A 14914-nucleotide genomic window follows, 5' to 3' on the forward strand; every position below is an offset into this window, starting at 1 on the left:
CGATGTCCAATCATATAACAAATCATGCATTATTCTCAGTTATCAAGACATAAGCTGCCATCAAATATCATAACACACCAGGAACAAATAAATCTTAAAGAATCAGATTCATATGTGCACATAATAGGTTGTCAAAACGGAGCTATTACAACAATCAATAAGAGCTAACTGGTGTTTAGTAAAGAGTATAAATTGTGTACAAGTGCTACATAATAACATTTCTTTATTTTGTCAATACTTAAGCTTCAGAAATGTCCTTGGCAAGACTGTAAACGTTTTCTTGATCATTTTCATCAGATCGATCATCACCTCCAGGATGTCCATCAAGATTCCCATCGTCTCGAAGAAGACACTTTGTGTTGTAGTAGTCGGCCGTGTCTCTGTCTTCCTCATCGATCTTAGTGGCGTGGTCGTAGGTTGCATCAGAACATCCTTCTGGTTGCCGTTTACTTGCAACATCATAAGCATTCTCTTGACATTCTGTGTTTGTCCTCTGAATGTGACTGTAAGTATCATCCACTTTGCTGGGATTCTTACCCTGCTGTGCAGTGTCATAATCCCCCTCGTCCGCTGCCACGTGGTCGTACACCCCCGCGTCAGCATCAACTGTTCTGGGAGAGTCGTGCTGACCGAGCACATTGTACTGACCCTCCTCTAAGTTCTGACCACTCGCTACATCAGAGAGTCGTGTATCTGCGGCCATGTGTTTCATCCCAGTGGTCGCCTCTCCTGTCTGTAGAACACAGTTTGCTGTGTCGTAGTCTCCTTTGGACTTGTTACCTCTGTCAGGTCCTGAGAGGTGATTGTAGGGATTCCCGTGTGGCATAACCTTCTTGGAGTTGTCGGATTCTGACAACACGTTGTACTCATCCCCATCATTAATCTGAGAGGTGTTGATGTAGATGTTGTCATTGTGAGCATTGGGTCGGACTATCGCCGTTGGAAACGTGGATGACGTGGAAGGTGTATCTATGTCAGGAGGTGTTATGACTGAATATGCTTCATTTCCTGTTTGTGCCTGAACGGCTAATCCATAGGTGGTGTTTTCTACGCCAGAAGTGAAGTGTATTGGTTGATTCCTATTTCTTTTCTCAAAACAGAGCTTCTTTTGCCTGAAACACCGAATTCCAAACCTTTAATTTAGCTACGAAATAACACCTGAGCTTTCACTGTGTCTCTGATCGATTTACAGTTTTTGAAATCATACCTAATGGGAGTAAGGAATATATAAAGTGTCTGTGCTATATTACCGTCTAACACTTGCTGCACATACCAAAATGATTCACAGTTTCAGCCACAATTTCAGATGTGAATGTATGTGCTGAAGGGAACAAAACATAACTTATTATCATATTTATCATACAGCATCAAGTGTCCATTTGAAATCATAGTAATATGGAGTTTAGTTTGTATCCTGTCACAAAATTGTCATTTTAAGCAAAACATATATGACCACGAGTATGATTCTACGCAAAGAACGCATACCAGAAAACAAGCGTACTTATCTTTCCTTTAGGGATATTTCGATGGAAGGTTTACTCAGTTTTAGAGTTTATATCAAGTGAGTATCCTCTCACCTTCTCAGCAGGAAGACGACAATAAGGACTGCCAGAACAAGTAGCACCGTCCCTATACCAAGTCCTATGAAACCACCTGCATCTGAATAGAAAATAAATGTATTAGCAGGATATTAATTACCTAGTTTTGGGAGTAGAGGTGTTTATGTATTTCCTTCTTTTGATAGTATGTTTGTTTTGATGTTCGCTGACGATACATCTTTACAATGGAAGGCAAATAGTCATTTCGATCTATTCTTTTGGTGAATTTACAGGTATAGGAGTATACTCAAAGAAAACAAAGACATTGTTTTTCCTTAATCTAGGTCCTTTTCGTAATTAAGAGGGGATGACATTGAGGAGGTACCATCCTACAGAGAGTTCTGGATTGTTTTTTCGCAAAACTATGGCCGTACCTATAGTGTGTTTATAGTTTGGGAAATATATGGTGTTAATTATTAAAAGAGTACAAGTAAAATTATGTAAATGGATTCTTTGCGCTGGCAGAAGTACAACAAATAATATGGTTCTGGGTTCTGGAAGGGTTCTACTCTTGTATGACTAGACCAGTAACGGGTTTTTGCATGTTTGATCTGAGGATGGTGGTTGGACATGTATTGAATGTACTGATCCCTGTGGGTGGGTCCACGGAGTATACCATCCAACAACCATCCACAGATCAAACAAGCTGTAATTGCCACCTTCGCCCCACAAACGATAGCCATCTGCTATCCTCTCTCAGCAAAGACACCCGGCACCTTAATTACACCTTTATCGCCCTCCATGGATATGTCAAACATCCGTTGAAGAAAAACATTTAAAAACAAGAAACCCAGGTAACCCGACAAAAAGAGCCCAACCTCGTCAGCATCTTATACCAATGTCCTTCTCATAACAACATCCAACATAAATGTGACATTCAACTCAAAGTCACTAAGAGACATCTTACACGCCAATGGTAAAGATCCAGCCCAGTTCACCCTTAACCCTACGGGATGTGTCTATGAAATCTTACGAAACTGTGGAGACAAATGTTTTAGTGAGGCTTTACGCCCAATAGCCACCAGAAAAAAAAGAAACACCTGACATGAAATCTTCCCTTTCGGAACATCCCATAAAAAACCTGACTGCCATAATTCCTGACAGCAGATTATCCATACCAGCTTCAGTCGCTGGAAAAAGAGGGAACTTCAAGAAACTATTAAAATCCAAAGAAGGAAGCCAGCCTTTAACAGAGACCGAGGCATATACCTACCAAGTGTGTACTCTATGGTGTTTTAATCATATTATCAACCACAAATGGACATCGTGATTGCTTTATTGTTAATGATACCATAGTCGTTACAAAGAAGTGTCGTGTATTCATGCTCTTCCAATTTCTATATGCCTATTAAAGAGTTGAAATAAATCCGTGCGTCTGTCAATTTGCCGTAAAATCAAACTGATTAACATAAATCCCATCTCATCTCATCTCATCTCATCTCATCTCATCTTAATTACATTAGGCCAACTAAGTACAGACGAGGAAGATATCAATAACAATAAACAGTACTCACCAGTCTGAGGATCGTATGGAGTTTTCTTTGCATCAGAAGTTCCTGCTGGCGATGACCTGTTGGTGGAGTGGCCACCCGGCACAGTCGAAACATCTTCGGACACAGTGGATGCTGATGATGGGTAACTTGATGATGACGTTGGCGTAACTTTTGTTGAAGTTGTACTTTCTTTAACTGAAAATAGTAATTAAGATTCCTTTCAAAATGAAATTCTCATCTCTGGTGACACCAACTAATGTTTCAATGCAATGGTTGGTAGTACCATGGGTATTGCCTCCGTGATGACGTTTATTGTGTGTGTGAATCGATTATCTCAAACAAGTGATTTTTATTGTAGATTTAAACGTCTTTGTCATTATGTTAACAAAGCCAAAATTTTACAATGAAGACATACGGTGTTAGCAAAATATTGTTTAAGTATTAGCTCTCAATTCGTTTTGGTTTTTTTGGCGGGTGCACGCCGGGATTGGCACGCCTTTTCGCGAGCGCCAGGTGTCGTTGCTGTTTGGTGGTGATTCGTTGGACAACACATGCTTATTGCATTGTCGGAGGGGTGCAGTGGAAGGGGTTTATCGCTTACATTACCATTGCACCTGACATGATCACATGTTTACAAATGTTAAGTAATATCCAGGCCAAGTGTGACTCATTGTCATTGTGACTCCCTTCACCATGACACACTTGACTGCCAACCAAACTTAGATAGCATTAGGTTGAATCCATCAAATATGATGATATTATCATCAGGATAACAGTCACACATCAGTTTCAGACTTATCATGTTACCCATGGTCTTAATTTGAACCTTTCTGTGGGGCTATTGGCAAACCAAAATAGGGGATGTTAAGCTATTTTTCAGCTGTTTTAGAACGGCTCTAGTTAATGCCTACTTAGAGGTATATCGATGTAAGTTGCAAACGAGTCACCCAGAGTCATCAACTAGTTATAGCTACAAAACCAGTATATTGGGACTGAAACGGGAACATTGATCTTGAATTTTTATTAATAATAATACCATTTTCGCATATCCATCTTTGGTCTGAGTCACATGCTATCCAGAATAAGCGCGTGCTTCCGTTGCTCAGTTTGTATATAGTAAGACACAAAGTGTCTGGAAATGTATCAGTGACATACATGTAGCCATTGTATTTCAGAGCCGCTTTTTCTGGAAACAAACATAAAAGAAAATATATAAGAAAACCATATTTGTATCAAAAATCTATGTCAATACATATTCTTTTCTGTTTAATGCCATTCTGATGAAGATAATGGGTACAATGTTACAGTTATCTGAATATGCCTGACAACATTTGTCAATTGTCATACCAACAGTTATCTTCCCATGCCCCGCGTTAGTGTGTGTGTGTGTGTGTGTAGGGGGGGGGGGGGGGGGGTTGTGTGTGGGGGGGTGTGGGCTTTCATTCACAAACACTAACAAGTCACACGGTCCCTATGTACAAGATGAGCAAGATCACGACCAGAGACCAAAGTTGAATATGAATCGCAATCACGTAAAACATCTCGTCAAACTAGACAGGGAAAGTCAAATATGCCACTACTCTGAGCACCAACCTTACTTTCTTACGAAGTACAAAATGTATGTATTCAAGACTAAATCTTCTGACGAAACCTTTTAGACGATAAACCTATTTTTTTTCAATTTGAGGTCGACTAACTGTAGCATAGATACTTTCTATTCTAATTTGATTTCCTGTACTTTCGCTGGTGCTAACACAGAGATGAGACGTAACTTTTATACAACATATGCAGGCTGCGTACATTTTGTTTTGGGGGTGTTCAACATCTCAGTTTTAACTTCACTGAGAAAAGTTTAAATTGTAAAGGTCATTTCGAAGCAAAGCGAGGTGTTGCGCGTGTTTGAGCAATATTCCTGCCATATCACGTCGGGGACACAAGAAATAGGTTTTACACAGAATTGAACTATGATCGTCTGAGTGACGAAACAATGCTGTCACCACTTGGCTTCCCCTGATTACCGAGGGTTTGATGGCGAGTAAAAATAAGTGCGTGAAAAAACAAAAATAACTCACTTGACGCTCGGGAAAATGGATTATATATTGAATATTGAATATATATATATATTGAAATTAACGATTAAATGTAATTCTAACGTAGCTTGTTCCTTAGTCTCCAGTTACTAGCGGTCTTATCGACTTAATATAATTTAATGTGTAAAGATATAGATTGAAAGCTCTTCTCTTATTCTTACCGTTCATCCATTTCCTGTGTACACTTTTATACAAACCGATCCAGTATATCCTGTTTCTCGGCATGATCCTCAGAAGATTATTCTGAACAGGAGTAGTAAGTGTAACCAAGTAGCAGTATCCGTCAGCGTCATACCATGACTTCCTGGTAGAGCTCAGTGAAACGCAGCCAGAACCACCACAGTCATCAGAGTTCCTGTCTGCAACAAGAGCAGTAATTAAAGCGTATTGTGAGAAATGTTGGTCCAAGTTTAACTACAAACATATGTTGTACAAACATGTTCTCCAGTTTTCATGTCAAAAACATCTTGGCTGCACTGCAATATTATTTACGAAAATACAGCTGGTGTGAGCAACCCCTAGACGAATACATTTGTGCAAACCGACAATATGGCCCTGACTGAGTACATTGACTGGGACGTTGTGGTTCTACCATTTCTATTTCCAAGGTAGAGTCCGAGGTAGATGTGTTCTTGGATAGTTGATTTATCAATGTAAAAAGGGTTTAGCAAAGCAATTAAAGAAAGATCACGTTAGAGAACGACATTTCAACCGGAATGTGATGAGACTTATGAATGACACGGGGAACATACCATCAGCATAGCAGGCATATCTTCTAGAATCCCCTTTGCAATCTCTATAACTGCTGGAGTAGGTAGTGAGGCCGGCATCATTTATCTCCACATACGCACATCTTCCACCTCGTTGTTGTGTAAAGCTAATGTCTTCTACAAAAAAAAACTCTAAATGATAGTATTTTCATTTGAAAATATAATGAGCCTTTAATAATCGAGCAACTTCCACCGCGAACGCTAAAATCTACGCTCGAACCGTAAATGTTGTGACAGTTATATTTTGCGTTTGTTTGATTACTCAGATTGATTCGAGATTGCTAGATAAGGAACAACTCCCAACGTCCCCCTTACAATTCTTACTACGCCATTTACATGATAGTTTTAATGAAATAGAAATTCAAATTGACAAAATTTAATGTAGAAAATAAATCAGCTGGAAGATTATTTGGCGTCACGACATTTATCACTTTTTTGTGAGTCAACATAATGGTCAATTGGTTGCGGGTTCAACTCCATGCATGGCTGTGGCCGCCGAGCACAGTTGGGAGCTAGGACTGGTGGCAGAGATAGTACAGAGAGGAGCTACGAGAACGGGCTTTCGCTGTAAGGATCTTGACATCAGGGATTAAAATATATAAACAACTCCACATACTCATGTGTTATGTCCAAAAACAGAAGATTAATATTATGACAAAAAGCATGTACATATTAAAGAAAACAGCTATACAATGGCAGCCAACGTATAATACTCAAAAGAAGTCAAAGAACATCCGATTCCTTCATATTACTGGTAATATTAGAGAATCAGGTGTTCTTTGATATTGATGATTCTTCCAATTACTGGTAATATTGGAGAATCAGGTGCTCTTTAACCCTTTTTGAGTAGTGTATTATCGAGTCCAGACAGGTTGATAATATTGACACTATCCACGCCATCCGGTTGGATACAAAAATGTACAATCGAATCCGCTCGCTCCCATAGCCCCTTTCCAAACTGCCCTAACATTACACATTAATCATTCCCTGGTTCTGTGCTGGATTATGATTCAACAATAAATAGAGACGTTTGCAAAGTAGGTACCTAGTTTATAGACGGACATTCCATAGGCATTGCCACACAGTTCGTCCAAGTTTCCTCGACACCTGTCCTCAGTTGTGCTTGAACTTACAGGTTCATACCCTTTACGTAGACAGTAACACGTGTTTCCCTGTACAGATCAGAAATTATATGTCATTATACATACCAGTCACGTCTTATTTATGTACATAGAGTACATGCATACGAGAAAGCCTGCTCATATTCGTTAATTCGATGAATATATATTTGAAAGAAATGTACAGAATATGGCATAAAACGTCAATCCTAATGGAACTGACGTCGTGTTCATGTACATTCGTGTCTGTCCAGTTGGTGCTTTAGAATCAAAGACGTAATACAAGTTCACATGACCAGAAAAAGTATCTACAGACTGTACAGTCTTCTACAGGCCAGTTTTGCTATGGAAATGATCACGTCGTTTACATATAGAAACAATTCCGAGAAATAGAAGTTTATTTCGGTCGTTTCAAATTAGATTGATGACATGTTCAGTCAACGGTGTAAAGCGGGTATAGCTGTTTCTTCAGATTGTTTGATATGTCACAGCCAATGGCGCGGTATATATAAGTATCATCTACAGATCTGACATTTAAAAAGATGCATGTACGAAGCGTTATGCACTAACAACTTACCTGCATGCCCATTGAAGAGTATGAGCTGCAGTTAAGATGGCATTTCCATACCGAGTTATCCCGAAAATCCACTGTACTTGTCTGTGTCACATCGCGCAGTGGAAGGAAGCCAGCATACTTGTACAGTGGACTGTCGTCGTCTGTTTGTGCACAATTAAAACAGGCTTGTTCATTCTGGTTGGTTTCAAAGTATTGGATGGCAACATGGTACTTGATAATGACATATAATAATAAAGATTTCTAAATGGAAAGTTTACCTCAAACACATTAAGTGTATTGGCGCAGTATCTTAAATGTTATCAACGGAAATGAAAAAGAATATCTCAGATCAATCAAACTCAAGACCTTACTATATTACTTAGTATAAAGTATAGCCAGTAGACAATGGTTCGGTGGTTTGTTTCCTTTCTAGTACTAGTACCTGTCCATATCCAGACCCTGTAGTCCATGGCGCCTATCCAGTAATATGTGTTGGGCTGTAGACGCACCAGAATGTCTGGTGGAATGTCATCTGACCCAGGCGTGTACATGCTGCCTTCTTTGACACTGCATCGGCTGTGAGCATCCCACCAGTTGCTTGTTGCATCGCTGACACTTATCTGATCCGTTTCTACAATAAAATTCAGATATTGAATATTAAGTACACCAAGATATAGATATCGTTTATTTGTCTGATACAAGGCATTCCGCGGATTTCCTAAACGAGCTAAGGATGTAGGACATAATTTCAATGTCAGTGTTGATTTTGTTGAAGGTTCTGTACAGAAATGAGTGTCAACCAAGCGAAGTGCTATATCAAATTGGCTTTCTGTGCGACTGCTGCAGCTCTATGCAGTGTGTTGTGCATGTGCACATGAACAGCAACCCCGCAGAGTCCTTCCCTTGGATGAAGTCGGCTGGCCTGAAAAGTGAATCAGGAGGCTTTCTGCTTGCTGCTTGGGACAAGTATCTTCCCACTAGAAACCGTCAATGTGTAAATATGAAATGTAGATTATGCGATAAATTTAATGAGACTGTCCAACATGGTGTCAATGGATGCCCAGCTTCGACACATACACAGCATCTTAAGCGACAAGATGGAGTGGCTCGATCGCTATATTACCGTCTTCGCCATACCTGTGGTTTTGACACAGGGGTCCATCCATGGTACAACCCAGGATATTAAAGGGCGTCATGGACAATAATATATACAAAATACTTTTGAATGGGTTGGTATAGAGACTCAGACCTACCCAGGCCAACAACCCTGATATTGTCCCATTTGATAAATCTAAGGAAATAATTTAGATCATTCAATTTTTTGTCCCCTTTGACAGTAATGTGATTAATTAAGACTTAAGATATTTTATTCGGTATTTGAGGCCACATTGTAGAGTTGAAATTTTCAGTTTCATTTGTTTAGTCACGTGATATACATGATATATAAAAACTATCTGACAGAGAATATATGTTTCAACAATATGGCTAAATAAATATTGATAAGATTCAGGAAAAACATGGCAAATATGCGGACCTCTCTTTCGAAATGTTACGCTTGGATCCCAAGTACCAAGTTGTCTGACTCCCCATTGTCCTCGGTACCTGGCATGGGAGAATACCAGGGTTTGCTGCCAGGAATCTTGGTAATGCAGAAGGTTGCAGTGTTAGGGAGTCTCCACATTCTTCGAAATGTTCTGGGTGTTTTCGACTTGGCAGCGCTTCCTGGAAAAATTCCCATTCGCTGTATGGCATGCGTGTAGAGGGGGCAAGGGACTTGGGCTGATAATGAACGTAACCAGCATGTCTGTGTCAGGATCACCCAACCCCTATTTGCTGCCTTTATTTAATTTTAATCTGTAAATAATAATAATAATAATAATCTGTGAGCATTGCGGAAAGTGCTGCACACGGGCTTTATATACGGCCGCTTTGCAGTAGTTCCCCGGTCAATGGATCAGTGTACACTCGATTTGTATTCTCAGTTCCCTGGGGAGTATACAACCCAAGCTTCCAGTTAGCCGCTGGAAGGATAACAGGTACAGCGTCATCTCATCCTCACGGGTACCCATTCACCGCTGTGTGAACAGGGCATATTTCGAACAAAGTCGTTTTGCTATGGGAAACCACATGTGTAACATATGCTTCAGTTTGGGATAGAGCCGACTTCCTAGAAACTCTCTGGAGTCAAACTCCCAGGTTTAGCTGTAGATACGTTCCTTTGCACATATACGTAGAAACAAGCATATAGTAGATGGCTAATTGTAATATCGCACCAGGTTAGTAAACCCCACACGGTACATATACGTAGAAACAAGCATATAGTAGATGGCTAATTGTAATATCGCACCAGGTTAGTAAACCCCACACGGTACATATACGTAGAAACAAGCATATTGTAGATGGCTAATTGTAATATCGCACCAGGTTAGTAAACCCCACACGGTACATATACGTAGAAACAAGCATATAGTAGATGGCTAATTGTAATATTGCACCAGGTTAGTAAACCCCACACGGTACATATACGTAGAAACAAGCATATTGTAGATGGCTAATTGTAATAATCTCCAAAGTAAGTAAGTAAGTAAGTAGTTTGTACATCATTTGCTTGATAACGGTGTTAGAATCTGCACCGAAACGTCGCCCAATTGTAATAAAGAAGTTGCTCATCCATAACAATTTTGTCTTAGTCATATTGTAGATGGCTAATTGTAATATCGCACCAGGTTAGTAAACCCCACACGGTACATATACGTCTAATAACAACATCCGTGAATAAGTGTTCTATGCAACATTGTCTTGTCCTGATTATTTTCGACTTACTTCAGTTTCTTCAAATCAATTACATTCTAAAAAATTATTATATTATTCAAAAGCATATCTTTCCCCACCTGTGTTACCGTCACAAACACATGCAAAGGGAAGTCAATTGTTCACCTGACAAAAAAACGGCAACATATGGTAAAAGTTAAAAATAGGAAATTACACACGACATCATTCTTGCCACTGATGCGTCACATTTGAAAATGTCCCCCACATGATGCACTTTGAATTCTCCGTAGATAGGGAATGCTCAATTGTGCCTCAAAAGTTGTGAAATGTAGACCCAAGAAGTTGGAGATCCTGGAATATGGCTCGAAGTATACGGAATGTTGAATACAAAACGTCATCGCCAGAAACGTCCCCCCTCTTGTCATACAGTCATCATGTGATCACTATCAAGTAAGTGAACCTACTTGTGACATTACACGGATGAAATACAAATTAAGCAGATCAACAATCAGAGTTGACGTGACGCTGCGAATATTATGTTCAGACTAGGGAGACAAATCATGCATATCTATCTTCAGTAGTGTAGTGTAAATTTCAAAGTGTTGTCATTTTGGTATCGATGCATACAGCATGCATAATTACAACTTGCAGCATTTGCTTGGTGGGGTGGTATAAACCAAGAAAATATCATCTTATAGTGATTACAATAAATGTTAAAACTTTCATTGTTATATCATTGAAAATAATGTTCAAGGGTCAACACGATCAGGCTAACTTCTTTACGAGTTATACGTTCTCCTTACACCGAGGGGGAACGTGCAACCGTTGATCACCAATTACACATGTAGTTCTAAATGTTCATCTGGGCATAACAGAAGCAGTGTTAGATTATCTAGGTAAAGAGAACTTACGTATTCCCCGGCATGTGACAGCTCCCCAACAGACGAACAGCCATGTAAACAACATATCCGACATCCACCGAGTACACGGAGTAACTGCATACAGTTGTCTGTCGCCTACAAGGAAGTTAAATTAACTCACAACTATCGTAGTCAACAAAGCCAGGCAAAATGAAAAAAACAAATTGTGTTTATGACTGCATGTCGCGCATGATTCAGCGGAATTCTGAACACAGGCAACCAAATAATCAACACAGGCATCCAAATAATCAACACAGGCAACCAAATAATCAACACAGGCAACCAAAAACTCCAAACAGGCAACCGAATACTGCACAAAGGCAACCCAAAACTCCAAACAGGCAACCGAATACTGCACAAAGGCAGCCAAATGATCCACACAAGCAACCAAATAATCCACACAAGCAACCAGATACTCCACACAGCGACCAAACACTTCACACAGGCAACCAAATACTGCACACAGGCAACCAAATACTGCACACAGGCAACCAAATACTGCACACAGGCAACCAAATACTGCACACAGGCAAACAAATACTTCACACAGGCAAACAGATAGTGCAGTCAGGCAACCAAATACTCCAAACAGGCAACCAGATACTCCACACAGGCAACCAGATACTCCACACAGGCAACCAAATACTGCACACAGGCAACCAAATACTCCACACAGGCAACCAAATACTGCACACAGGCAAACAAATACTGCACACAGGCAACCAAATACTCCACACAGGCAACCAGGTACTCCACACAGGCAAACAGATAGTGCAGTCAGGCAACCAAATACCCTACACGGGCAACCAAATACTCCAAACAGGCAACCAAATGCTTCACACAGGCAACCAAATACTGCACACGGGCAACCAAATACCGCACACAGGCAAACAAATGCTTCACACAGGCAACCAAATACTCCACACAGGCAACCAAATACTCCACACAGGCAACCAAATACTCCACACAGGCAACCATATACTCCACACAGGCACCAGATACTCCACACAGGCAAACAGATACTCCACACAGGCAACCAGATACTCCACACAGGCAACCAAATACTCCACACAGGCAACCAGATACTCCACACAGGCAACCAAATACTGCACACAAATCAAATCAAATACTGCACACGGGCATCCAAATACTGCATACAGGTAACCAAATACTGCGCAGAGGCAACTAAATACTCCACACAGGCAACCAAATACTGCACTAAGGCAACCAAATACTGCAGTAAGGCAACCAAAAACCCCAAACAGGCAACCGAATACTGCACAAAGGCAGCCAAATGATCAACACAAGCAACCAAATAATCCACACGGGCAACCAAATACTCCACACAGCGACCAAACACTGCCCACAGGCAACCAAATACTGCACACAGGTAACCAAGTACTGCACACAGGCAACCAAATAATCCACACGGACAACCAAATACTGCACACGGACAACCAAATACTCCACACAGGGAACCAAATACTCCACAAAGGCAACCAAATACTGCACACGGACAACCAAATACTCCACACAGGGAACCAAATACTCCACAAAGGCAACCAAATACTCCACACAGGCAACCAAATGCTCCACACAGGCAACCAAATACTCCACACAGGCAACCAAATACTCCACACAGGCAATCAAATACTGCACACAGGCAACCAAATACTCCACACAGGCAACCAAATACTCCACACAGGCAATCAAATACTGCACACAGGCAACCAAATACTCCACACGGACAAAACGTCAGTTTAATCTCCTTAGATACAAATCAAATTCACTTTGTCGTCGCTTCATTATCCCATCCTACAATGCGATGAGTGCTGCAATGGACGATGTTGCTATCCGATGCAGGATGTTGCGATGCGATATAAACGTGTTGAGGTGTGATTTGTCGATAGAAGTGTAAATCGAGACTATCTTGCCTACTGAGGAAAGCAATGTTTCAGTTCATGAGTAGTGTTTGTTGTTTCAGATATTTGGTTCCGTCAAACGTCTCAGTAAGGACACAGAATTTGACAGTTTTGTCTTGGAAAAATATTAAAATGGTTACAGGAGAAAATATCAATCAAATTCGAAGTTACCCGGATTTCTTCCAGGTTAACTATCTAAACTCCTAAATTACGATACTCTTCTTTAGACCTTCCTCGTGAAAGAAAATTGAATGTTTACGCTATGTCTGTAAAATGTAATTTGGTAAATGTAATTGAAACTATTTGGGTGAGATGGCCACTTCTTTTGTAGTACATGATATTAAATACTAGTACGTCATTATTGGAAGCTAATATAGCTATTGGTAGCTATCGGAATATAAAGATATATCGACATGCTATATTGTTGAAATAGAAGACCGACCTGGGTAATGCAGACAATCGTTGATTACCTGTTTCTGTGCCTGAGTGGCTGTGTCTGTGTCTGTGCCTCAGCAGCTTTGTCTGTGTCTGTGCCTGAGTGGCTGTGTCTATGTCTGTGCCTGAGTGGCTGTGTCTGTGTCTGTGCCTGAGTGGCTGTGTCTGTGTCTGTGCCTGAGTGTCTGTGTCTATGTCTGTGCCTGAGTGTCTGTGTCTATGTCTGTGCCTGAGTGTCTGTGTCTATGTCTGTGCCTGAGTGGCTGTGTCTATGTCTGTGCCTGAGTGGCCGTGTCTGTGTCTGTGCCTGAGTGGCCGTGTCTGTGTCTGTGCCTGAGTGTCTGTGTCTATGTCTGTGCCTGAGTGTCTGTGTCTATGTCTGTGCCTGAGTGTCTGTGTCTATGTCTGTGCCTGAGTGTTTGTGTCTATGTCTGTGCCTGAGTGGCCGTGTCTATGTCTGTGCCTGAGTGGCTGTGTCTATGTCTGTGCCTGAGTGGCCGTGTCTGTGTCTGTGCCTGAGTGGCTGTGTCTATGTCTGTGCCTGAGTGGCTGTGTCTATGTCTGTGCCTGAGTGGCTGTGTCTATGTCTGGGCCTGAGTGGCTGTGTCTGTGTCTGTGCCTGAGTGGCCGTGTCTGTGTCTGTGCCTGAGTGGCTGTGTCTATGTCTGTGCCTGAGTGGCTGTGTCTATGTCTGTGCCTGAGTGGCTGTGTCTGTGTCTGTGCCTGAGTGGCCGTGTCTATGTCTGTGCCTGAGTGGCTGTGTCTATGTCTGTGCCTGAGTGTCTGTGTCTATGTCTGTGCCTGAGTGTCTGTGTCTGTGTCTGTGCCTGTGTCTGTGCCTGAGTGTCTGTGTCTATGTCTGTGCCTGAGTGTCTGTGTCTATGTCTGTGCCTGAGTGGCCGTGTCTGTGTCTGTGCCTGAGCAGCTTTGTCTGTGTCTGTGCCTGAGTGTCTGTGTCTGTGTCTGTGCCTGAGTGGCCGTGTCTGTGTCTGTGCCTGAGCAGCTTTGTCTGTGTCTGTGCCTGAGTGTCTGTGTCTGTGCCTGAGTGGCTGTGTCTGTGTCTGTGCCTGAGCAGCTTTGTCTGTGTCTGTGCCTGAGTGTCTGTGTCTATGTCTGTGCCTGAGTGGCTGTGTATATGTCTGTGCCTGAGTGGCCGTGTCTGTGTCTGTGCCTGAGTGTCTGTGTCTTTGTCTGTTTCAGTGTCTGGGCTGTGTCTGTATCTGCGTCTCTTTCTCTGTGT

The 14914-nt window shown here is 41.4% G+C and overlaps 1 protein-coding gene across 1 annotated transcript; it reads right to left on the bottom strand.

Annotated features, from left to right (window-relative positions):
- Positions 1-238: 238 nt before the first annotated feature.
- On the bottom strand, positions 239-11363 carry LOC139444142 (uncharacterized). Its single transcript, XM_071225043.1, has 10 exons — positions 11309-11363; positions 8068-8256; positions 7647-7786; positions 6997-7123; positions 5934-6068; positions 5343-5540; positions 4128-4277; positions 3158-3286; positions 1578-1662; positions 239-1112 (listed from the first exon to the last, which is right to left on the bottom strand). The coding sequence occupies exons 1-10, from the start codon at positions 11361-11363 to the stop codon at positions 239-241; spliced, it is 2082 nt and encodes a 693-aa protein (XP_071081144.1).
- Between the last annotated feature and the right edge of the window lie 3551 nt (positions 11364-14914).

Source organism: Haliotis cracherodii, unplaced genomic scaffold (assembly GCF_022045235.1).
Source record: "Haliotis cracherodii isolate W230 unplaced genomic scaffold, xgHalCrac1.p SCAF_5, whole genome shotgun sequence".
NCBI classification, from domain to species: domain Eukaryota; kingdom Metazoa; phylum Mollusca; class Gastropoda; order Lepetellida; family Haliotidae; genus Haliotis; species Haliotis cracherodii.